Source organism: Convolutriloba macropyga, chromosome 6 (assembly GCF_964194025.1).
Source record: "Convolutriloba macropyga chromosome 6, txConMacr16.3, whole genome shotgun sequence".
NCBI classification, from domain to species: Eukaryota; Metazoa; Xenacoelomorpha; order Acoela; family Convolutidae; genus Convolutriloba; species Convolutriloba macropyga.
The window spans coordinates 66,505,027-66,516,462 of record NC_134473.1 but is presented as its reverse complement, the minus strand read 5'-3'; the positions used below and the strand labels follow the sequence as shown (position 1 = coordinate 66,516,462).

General features: G+C 38.2%; 1 protein-coding gene across 1 annotated transcript; it reads right to left on the bottom strand.

The window, feature by feature from the left end:
- Positions 1–8,788: 8,788 nt before the first annotated feature.
- LOC142341382 (uncharacterized) lies at positions 8,789–11,210 on the bottom strand. Its single transcript, XM_075392311.1, has 3 exons — positions 11,025–11,210; positions 9,869–10,542; positions 8,789–9,467 (listed from the first exon to the last, which is right to left on the bottom strand). Exons 1-3 carry the CDS (start codon positions 11,208–11,210, stop codon positions 8,789–8,791), a joined length of 1,539 nt encoding a protein of 512 aa, XP_075248426.1.
- Positions 11,211–11,436: the final 226 nt, after the last annotated feature.

Sequence of the window (11,436 nt, the reverse complement as noted above, 5' to 3'; positions counted from 1 at the left end):
AGGACAAGAAAAACAAATTAGGCTTGTGTTCGCACAAGGTCGGACATCGAGTTGTTGACGAAATGAAGGCCATAAACTTTTACCAGTTTTTTTAGAAGAGTAAACCTTGAAACGGCTTAGATTGACAAGACTTGCTTCCCATTTAGAAGAATGAGTTTGCCCATATTGCTTTGTGAGTGAAACAAACATCAGAAATTAAGTTTAAAGGAGTTTTTTCTCTGATCTATTGGAAAAAAATACAAATGTTATTCTTGTTCAAAACCTGAAGAGTATTACCAAAAAAGTATGACGACAATTCACAGTGCGATAGCGTACGCAACAGTGTTCTTCCCTTCATAATTTGAACACCTAATTTTCTTTTAACAGCATGGAGATCCTGTGAATAAACGAACTGCGGCGTAAGCAGAAAACCCCAGTCGACACCAGATGGTTTTTTTGCAAGATTCTGTCAGAATCTTTCAAAAACTGCCTATCTTGCAAGATCTGGCAGAAAAATGGTAATCCTGCAAAACCTGGCAGAAAAATGGTTATCTTGCAAGATCTGCCAGAAAAATGGTTATCTTGCAAGATTCTTGCAAGTTCGTTCCGGTCGAGCAGTCCTTTAATTGGCTTTCATTTGTGCAATACATTTAATTTTGACCAGAAATTTACTTAAGAGACAGTTGTGTGGTTTTTTAGACAAATAATAAATTTGAATAGATTTTTAATGTGGAAAAAAGAATTATCTGAATAAAAAATTAAAATCTGTCTTTGAGAACTGTTAACACGAAATAAATTAGTATTAAAAACTATTTTCCTTCAATTTTATCAAGATTTACAGAACTACGCGTCCTAGATTGTATTTTCTGATGAAAAAAATGTGATAATTTTCTTTGCGTCTTAAACAGCTTCCTTTCATTTAATTCAGCTCCTTACGCTTAACTTTTCTTGCCAAGGCCCGAAAAGTGTGATTACTCTCGGCTTGCCATTTTTTTTGAGCTTCGAGGGACTTCAGAAGAGCTTTCGCGCATATCTCTTGCTGTCAGAATGACTCGCATTAATCAGTTAATCTTGTAGGATCTTGTGAAAAAAAGTGAATATATTAGTAGATTCTGACAGAGAAATGTTTATCTTGTAAGATTTTGGTAAAAAATTGCTGTCATGCAAGATTCTGGCAGAAAAATGGTTATCTTGCAATTTCTGGCAGAAAAATGGTTATCTGCAAGTTTCTGGCAGAATGAATGGTTGTCTTGCAAGATTCTGGCGGAAATCTTGCAAGACTATGCATAATCTTGTAAGATTTTGGCAGAATCTGCCAGAATCTTGCAAGATAGCTGTTCTAAATCGACTGGGGAATAGAGCATTTAAACTTCGCAAAATAATATCAAAATGCTCAGAAGCTGATGCTTGGAAACGACTTCAATTACACTGGGCTCATGTTTATGAGAAAAGAAGAAAGCTGATGCTTGCTGAAATGAGAAAAAGTTGAAACAAATTTCTCAAAGTAAAACAGTGCTTCGTAAAAACTTAAATAACACAAATAATTTTTTGCAAATTTTGGTGTTGCTATATCCTAATGTCTGAGAATAGCCTGGATATGTAAATTGTGATGTGAAGCATTGTTACAGAAGACTATGGGCATTGAGAATTTGTATATTGGCCTCTCTGCCATCTGTGAATGCAATCGAGAAAGTTTCAATTTTGGATATGAAAATAATAAATTATACTCTAATATGTAAAATATTTATTTAACATTAGTTAAAAATTTTAGAATTTTGCTGACATTCAAATGAACAACTCATCAGTGGACATTAGTTCAAAAAAAAACTGCTGATATGAACAATTTGATTGGATTATAAGATTATAAGACTGGGAAGCAATGGAAAGCAGAACCAAATCATTCGGTGAATAAAAATGAAAAACTTTATAGTCGGTTGATTTTTCATTGACAAAAAAGCGGGCAAATCAGATATAGAATTGATCTTCAATTGTTAGCCATTGTTTCTTGAATCAATATCAGAATATTTAAGATCTGTTCTTTCTTCTTTGTTTTTCGAGGGTTGCAATAACTAAAACGTTTTTAAAGGTTCAATTGGGTGAAGGAAGCGAAAATTATTTAGTTTTTTTTTTCAAATTGAGTGTAGCTTTGGAGAAAACAGGTCCGAAATGAGCTGAAATTGCCAATGGTCTAACTCTTTGACAAAATAGCATGCCAGGCAGATGATTGTTGACTTATTTGTGATGTGTTCTGTTGTGTCATTAAGAGCATTTTTACGAAGTCACGAATTGACAAGAGGATGCTGGGTCTCAATGGATAAGTTGTCCTCTGTTTTTTTTCTAAACAGCCCTTGCTGCTAGTCTAAAAGATTTTGGAGGATACACAGGGGATTCCAGTTTGCTAATGCTCAGTCCTTTGCACAATTTTTTCACATCAATCAGCCACGAAGTGTATTTCCAGAAAAAAAATAGTTTAGTCACTTTACAAAGACCTGATTTTCTCCTGAAGCTTTTAATTTAGATTGTTCCGATGTAAGCAAGAAATTATATAGTTCCTTTTTCGTTAGCGGGTATCCTATCCATTTGTTGAGCTGCTCCCAACCATTGACTGTCAACATCGTTTCGGCCGATTTGCCTCTTGGTACATCCCCAGATCAAAATTTCTTCTTGAAAATTGAAACTTAACTCCCTGAACTTGGAGGCAACTTCCGCAACCTCAATAATTGGTGAGATGAGATGTATCGGTTGTCTATATTGACTTAATTTCTACGTAAAAAAACAGTTGATAGCTGATTTGAAACATGATTTTTGTCAAAAAAAAGAATCGCTTCCATTTCTGGTATTGACATGACCTCGCCAACGTTTTTTTCCCTTCGATATGCTCTTCAATTTCTCATTCAGACTCGGATTTTTTTTCTATGTCACGCCAATCCTGGTGATTGTGATTGCTCCAGGTTCCAGTGGTTCTCTCGTGGTCTTGCTCAGGGGTCAAATAAGTTTAATAAATTGAATTTTTATTCAAAATTGGTTATGATGATGTGCAATTTTTAGCTCGCAGTTTACAGTACCGTTCTATGCTAAAGCCTACAGAGAAAATTTAAATCAGCTAAAAATTTTTCCCTTGACTGGCATGTGAACTATATTTTTTCCGGTTCCTGGACGTTTTGATCTCAGTAGATATTAAAATAATGTCAGTTTTCTACGGATTGGAGAAATAAGTTTCTGATATCAGATTGATAAGCCGATAAAATATTGGTCGAAACAAAATAAATTAGAGTTTGAATCAGCTTTACATTTGAGTTCATCAGTTATAGACACTGCATCCAAGTTCATTGGGTTACCCGGGTCCAAGTGTCGACGCTAAAAACGCAAAACTTTGTAAGATTGGCGTATAATGCGCTAATGTCAAGTCAGATCAACGCTTGAGCGTAGATATTACATGAATTCAACGCATTCAACGCCAATCGTACATGACTTTAGCGTAGATCTAACATATTGACAAGAGGATGCTGGGTGTCAATGGTTAAGTTGTCCGCTGTTTTTTTTTCTAAACAGCCCTTGCTGCTAGTTTAAAAGATTTTGGAGGATACACAGGGGATTCCAGTTTGCTAATGCTCAATCCTTTGCACAATTTTTTCACATCAATCAGCCACGAAGTGTATTTCCAGAAAAAAAATAGTTTAGTCACTTTACAAAGACCTGATTTTCTCCTGAAGCTTTTAATTTAGATTGTTCCGATGTAAGCAAGAAATTATATAGTTGCTTTTTCGTTAGCGGGTGTCCTATCCATTTGTTGAGCTGATCCCAACCATTGAGTGTCAACATCGTTTCGGCCGATTTGCCTCTTGGTACAACCCCAGATCAAAATTTCTTCTTGAAAATTGAAACTTAACTCCCTGAACTTGGAGGCAACTTCCGCAACCTCAATAATTGGTGAGATGAGATGTATCGGTTGACTATATTGACTTAGTTTCTACGTAAAAAAACAGTTGATAGCTAATTTGAAACATGGTTTTTGTCAAAAAAAAGAATCGTTTCCATTTCTGGTATTGACATGACCTCGCCAACGTTTTTTTCCCTTCGATATGCTCTTCAATTTCTCATTCAGACTCGGATTTTTTTTCTATGTCACGCCAATCCTGGTGATTGTGATTGCTCCAGGTTCCAGTGGTTCTCTCGTGGTCTTGCTCAGGGGTCAAATAAGTTTAATAAATTGAATTTTTATTCAAAATTGGTTATGATGATGTGCAATTTTTAGCTCGCAGTTTACAGTACCGTTCTATGCTAAAGCCTACAGAGAAAATTTAAATCAGCTAAAAATTTTTCCCTTGACTGGCATGTGAGCTATATTTTTTCCGGTTCCTGGACGTTTTGATCTCAGTAGATGTTAAAATAATGTCAGTTTTCTACGGATGGGAGAAATAAGTTTCTGATATCAGATTGATAAGCCGATAAAATATTGATCGAAACAAAATAAATTAGAGTTTGAATCAGCTTTACATTTGAGTTCATCAGTTATAGACACTGCATCCAAGTTCATTGGGTTACCCGGGTCCAAGTGTCGACGCTAAAAACGCAAAACTTTGTAATATTGGCGTATAATGCGCTAATGTTAAGTCAGATCAACGCTTGAGCGTAGATATTACAATTCAACGCATTCAACGCCAATCGTACATGATTTTAGCGTAGATCTTACATACTTTGCATTGAATTTAGCGTAGGTCTTATATATTTTTGCGTGAATTTAGCGTTGATCATACACAATTTTGATTTTTGATATTTATTGGGGGATTACGTGGAGGGAGGGGGGTAAGTACAGAAGAGGGGTAAGTGTGGGGGCGTAGGTTGTGGGGGGGTACGTGCGGGGAAGGGTACGTGTGAGGTAGGGGAGGGTAGTTGGGGGGGGGGGGGTGGCGGGCGTTGGTTGATTGGGTGGGGTACATGGGAAGTACGTGAGATACGTGTGGAAGAGGGGTCACGTATGGGGAGGGAGAGGTACGTGTGGATGAGATACGTGGGGGGGGGGTACATGGGGGGTACGTTTGGGCGGAGGGTAAATGGGGTTGGGGTACGTGGTACGTGGGGTGGGGGGGCTGAGTTGGGGTGGGGAGCGCCTTGGGTGGGGTAAATAGGGGTATTTTCTCACATAGTAACGTGCTATATAGCAACATAGAATTTATAACGGGGGGTCGTAAAAAGACTGACGGCCGAAACAAAATAGATTGCACAATTTTTTTGCATTTTTTTTCAAAAAATCAGAAACCGGTTGCGTGCAGGAGAAACTGGAAGCAGTTGAAAGGAGAGAACAGTAGAGCGAAAAAAAAAACAAAAATCAAAAAAGATCTAAGTTGAATTCAACGCAAAATTATGTAAGGTCAACGCAAAATTCAATTCTAAATTCAATGCAAAATTATGTAAGATCTACGCTTAGAGACGCCAAAATTTTGTGAATTGTGACGTTACAGACCGATTTGTAAAGAGTGCGGTTCCGAGGAAAAGTATGGTTCTGTTGTAAAGTAGTAGAATAGGCGACAAGTAAGCAGGAGGTCAGTTGTTCAAGTCCCCTACCCAGTGTTCTACGCGTTGATTTTATGTAAAATCAACGCTAAATCCAACGCAAAATATGTGAGTTCAACGCTAAATTCAACGCGAAATCTGTAAGATCTCCGCTAAATTCAACGCATTCAACGCCAAATTATGTAAGAAAATAGCGGTGAATTTTCCAAGTTGTCAACGCTAGTTACCGCGGATCTTACATAAGATTGGCAAAATTTCTCGGCCCGGTTTTTAACTTTCACACAAAACTTCTAAATTTCATGATGTTCAAAACCATCACATGTTCAAAATTTACATCAGTGCTACAACTTCTCTGTGAGGTTTTTGGTTCCGACGATAAGCACTATTTCAACATTTTTGTTGTAAAAAGACATGTCTCAACGATAGCATTTGATTCTCAGTTCTCTGAAGCAGCATAGTAATCAAGGAAATGATTGTTTGAGGCCTGTGTTTTATTTCTAACGTACTATCTAACTAATGTACACACATAATCTTCACGCAAACCTTTGTGTTGACAATACTTGATAATTTACACAAGAGTCATTTTACGACGAATTGTTGTCATAGACCCGATAAACAGCAGTTATGCTGGAAAATTTGCTGATAATTTTTTTCCCAATTTTACTTGTTTATTAGAGTTATTTTGTTTTGGATGGCATTAAATGCAACTTTTTTTTAGAATTGTTTCATTTAATTATTTTCTAGGAGGATTTCATTTTTATTGTTTTAAACAAGCAAATTAGAGAGTAGTTAGCTTCCACCTTTCGAACGCTGGCTGGAACTCTAAAAATTTGTCACATGATTTCTAAAAGTCCTCAATAATTTATACCAAATGTTTGTTTTAGACTTAACTTCACTTAGACTAACAATACACACTTAAGACTTAGACTAACAATACATTTAGACTTGTAACAGTCGGGCGAATTTACACTTGTCTAAAGATTGCACAGTCACCAATTTCACTTATCTAGAATCGTTTCATATTCAGGTTATGGGTGTTTTTTCTTAAAAATAGTCTGCTTCTGATTCATTTATCCATTGATTTATGAGAGAATGGGATTGTACAACAATTGCAAACCGTTCATTCGAAGAACGTTCTCCTAAATGCCCATTGGGTGTCCTTAAAAGGAATGTGTAGCTGCTATTTTGAGGAAATAAATTTCTAATTTTTACAAGTGTCCCTTGACAACATAGAGTGGGGAAAGTATTCTGCCGGTAGATCGTCATTTTCCTGGTCTACATTGACACAGTCAACTTTCCTGCATAGCACAAAATTCGACAGAAACTCTCCAATGTTTTTTCTCCCTTGAGATAATTATGTTTTGGTCGCTGAATTGGAACAAGGCTTACTTGTCGAAACATGCAGGACGCAGAAAGTGGTCTTCAAGTCTGGTATTGGTTCGTCCTCAACCATACTATTCGGTTTGATATGTTAATCAAGTCCTCAAACGGACACAGATTGTCACTTTTTTTGCCATTCCACACAACTGTTGATGATTATGATAGCACGTCAAAATCCATTGGTTCAAATTTTCACTGTCTAAACAATTGCTACAACTTCTCTGTGGATTTCTCTGAAGTGGTAGTTTCATTTTACTGACTCTGGTAGTAAAAGGCCACTCTCGTGGTAACAACATATCATAAACCTTGTATCCCCTCAAAGCGTGTAAGAGCTCGGTTGAAACTGAGTTGACATCTTGGGGGTACAAAATACCAGGTTTGTGTCTCTGAAAGACCATGCTTGATCTACGTTTTAATATCTTATCCTACTATCTTACTGAGGTGAAATACCGAATTTTCAGATTTATCTTTGTGTTGTCCCGACTTAAGCCAGCTGGAAAATTTTGAAAAGTCTAAAAATTAATTGCCCTCCAAAGTCAAAGCAATTAGTTTTTATGTTTGAAAATTTGCACCTGTCACGACAGAGAATTTTTGCGTAATAAATTGGTTTGATCCTCAGAGGTTTTATTTTTTGATTTTTTCAAAAAAATTGTTCTTTTGACGGTATCACGTTATTTAACTCCTCCTTAGTCTAGACTTCGACCTATCAAAAGACCAAAATTGGGTATGATTAGACCATGCTGGACCCACAAGAGCTATGGAAAAACTTTGCTTGAATTTATTAATCACCTACCTAGCTACAGACGTCCGACAATTGTTCTTGTTTTTTTTTCTTTGTGCGTATGTGATTTTCTGCTAAATTCTGAAATGTACAAAAGGTTTTTTTCAAATGTGCTCAATACTTCATACACAAATGTTTATTTTGCAACAGTAAGGGTAGACATGTTAGAACCTAGCATTATTTTTCTAGTCGGAGGATCTAGCTGTTGAGAATTTGTACCAAATAATACTGCAAGTTCTATTGATGGTTTTATTTCGTGATGGACAATTATATTTCATTCGAATTACTCAATGGTTTTCAAAAAAAACTAAACGGACTCCAGGATTGCAATCAGCTCTATCGGGGGACGTTATTCTGAATTACTATTTGGGAGTCTTTAAATGGAACTCTAATTACTATTTCTGTAAACTAAATTTCGAAGTATGGCAAGTACTTCTTGCCAACATAGAGTGAGGAAATTACCGGTTGCAAGTAGATTATAAATTTCGCGGTCTTCATTGTCCTTGTTTATTTTCTTTTACAGCACGAAAATTTTTCAGAAAAATTATCTACGAATGAAAGGCCTTCCTTTTTTTGAAATTGCAGAAAAAGCCGCTGGAAGGTTTGAACATCGTTGTCGTCATTTCAGAGGAGAAAAAAAATCAAAAACCATCAATTCAAAAAACAATTCGAAATAAACTCATGCGTATTCTTGCAGGTGTTTATCTTTCTGAAAATTCAAATAATGTTTGAGATCAGCATATTTAAAGCATTCGAATGCAAAAAGATCAAGTATGCCGTGGTTTAAGTTAAATCCATATTGATTGTTACGAATATGATATCAATTACTAAATCGAATTCCTTGGCCCTGACAATGTCGATGCCTCCTGGGGGGATCGTTTGGTGCTCGGTTGGGGGGCGTCGACTTGCCTTCCTTTCGGATTTTTCTACTCTGTTCTTTGATGTTTCAAAACCTTAGTCCTCAAAATTACCTTAATTACATTGTTGTCACGTGCCCTTTTGGTTTCAAATTTCTTGTGTTATGAATCAATGTTTGTTAGTTTACAAGGATTATGACAATTTTGCGGTAAAATAATTAGCGCCAATCAATAAGAAGATTATCGATGTCGATAACATTCTCGGGGCCTGCCTTACCTAACCTGGTTGGATTGGTTTTGGGAAAACATGTGCTAATCTCACAGCTGGGCGGGTTAGAAGACCTAGAGCGGTTTTTACTTCACAAGATCTAGCAGTTTGGTCGGGGCCGGTGAACGTCCTTGTCACGCGTCCTACGGGCCAAATTCCTCTGGGAGTCCACTCTTCCAGTACCCAAACAATATCGTTGACTTCAAGCTTTGATTCTGGGCTGGTCCACTTCCTTCGGGTGTTCAGGGTAGGCAAGTATTCTCGGACCAGCCTCTTCCATATTCCTTCCAATCGTTGTTTGATCTGCGTCCAACTTTTCGTCTTCAGTGAAGGGTTCTCATTGAACACAAAGGCTGGTATGTTAGGGAAAGCTCGACCAATAAGGAAATGACTTGGAGTTAGTGGATCTTCGTCTTCGTTGTCGCTTCTGACGTGGGTTAAGGGGCGTGCATTAACTAAGCATTCTGCTTCTGCGACAAGGGTTGTGAAGACGTCCCAAGTCAATTTGGCAGAACCCAAGTTCAGAAGAAGAGCTCGTTTTACTATCTGTACGAGCCTCTCCCACACGCCTCCAAAGTGAGGAGCAGATGGAGGGTTGAGGCGCCATTCAACTGACTGGTTCAACAAGTTGTTCTTGATAAAAAGTCGTGGTCCAACTGAAGATTTTGTCTTCTGATTTGTTTTCTGGCTCCCAGGAAGTTGCTTCCATTATCACTGAGTAAGAGCCGTGGTTGTCCCCGTCGAGCAATGAATCTGCGGATGGCTGTCATACAAGCTGATGTTGTCAGATCTTCTGTCACTTCCAAGTGTACTGCTCGAGTCACTAGGCAGTTGAAAAGACAGATATAGGCCTTCTCTTCTTTGCCTCTTTGAATAACGGTGAAGGGCCCAATATAATCAAGTCCTACACTCGTGAAGGTTACGGGTGATTAGTTTTCTGGAAATCGGGCATCAGGCAGATCTGCCATAGGTGGCTGAAGACCTTGTCCTTTAAAACGTCTACATTCAAAGCACTTTTATGAAATGCTGCGTAAGAAGTCTCTTAGGCCAAAAACATAGTAACTTTGCTGTACAAAGTTTTTGACATACTCTGTTCCAAAGTGCATGCAGATTTCATCGCACTTCTCCAGGAATAGTCGGGCGATTGATTCCTTTGCGTTAAGGACAATTGGATGCTTTGTGTTATATCCCAAAGTACTTTTCTTTGTTCTGCCACCAACTCTTAAAATATTATCCTTCAGAAAGTGTGAGAGCGGCAGAAGTTTGTCTTTGGATGGCAAATTCTTGTTTTTATTCAAGAGAGCGATTGAGGGACCGAAGGAATTCTGCTGAGATACTTGAATAAGGTGGTTCCTGGCGTTTTCGACATCTTTGATGTTGAGTGCTCTTTTGGATTTAGTTCGCAAGATTTCGATGAACCGAAACACTTGGTCTGTTGCTCTTAGCAACTTCGTCCATTTTGAGAACTTTTTTGCTGCAACCACTGGTTGAATTGTTTGTCGCGCCATTGTGGTGTTTGTCTTCTCGGTGTTGAGAAAAGTGCTCCAGCTTTCTTTCGGTTTGAACAAAAATGCTGGTGGGCTTAGCCAATGCTCTTTAATGTCAGCAGGAAGAATACCTCGAGAAACGTGATCGGCTGGATTGCTTTTCCCACTGATATGTCTCCAGCTGCTGGTTGGCGATTGACTTTGAATTTCGTTTACTCGGTTGCCCACGAAAACTTTAAGTTTTTCTGAATTTTGATCCAAGCCAGGACAGCCATGCTGTCACACCAAAATGTGTTATCTTTGAACTCTATAGTATGGTGTTTCTTGATGAAGTGAGCTAAACGGGTTCCAAGGACGGCGGCTTGAAGTTCGAGTTTTGGGATACTTAGCTGCTTGATTGGAGCAACTTTGGCTTTAATCATTAGGAAACTACAAGATACGCCATTTTCAGAGATAATTCGGGCATAAGCAACGGCACCATTTGCTAGTTGAGATGCATCCGTAAAATCGTGTAGTTCATAGGCTTTTCTGGTCGCTACGTCTAGTGTTAGGCAGCGAGGGATTTCAATTCGGGGAGAGCACATGTAATTGTCAATCCATGTTTGAATTGATTTAATCTTCTCATTTGGCAGGCTGTCATTCCATGCTAGACCCTCTTTCCAGATCTCTTGTGGTATAATTTTCAGAGTGATGATTACGGAGGCTATAATCCCTAGCGGGTCAAAAAGGCATGCGATTAGAGATAGTAGTTTTCGAACAGTGTAATTCTCTGCGTTGGTCTCAAATTTTGATGGTTTCTGATGGAAAAATTTGTCAGTTGATTTATTCCATTGAACACCAAGTACGCGGAGACAGTCCTCGCTATTTTCTTCATCATCGCTGACATTGACTTTGGCTGTTTGCTCATTGGAGACAAACTTTGTCAACTTAAAGCCGGCTCTCATGAGGGTTTTCTTCAGCGACACTGCGGCTTCTTGTGCAATCTCCACCGTTTCGAAGGAATGTACAGAATCGTCCATGTGAAAACTATTTTTAACAGGATTTTGAATCGTTTGGCTGCCGTTTTCTGGAGGACAAAAATAGCTGTTGATGGTGAGCTTCGAGCGCCAAAAATGAGACGGGTGTACTGGAATTGCTTCACACTGTGATTGGTGGGCCAGAGAAATCTCA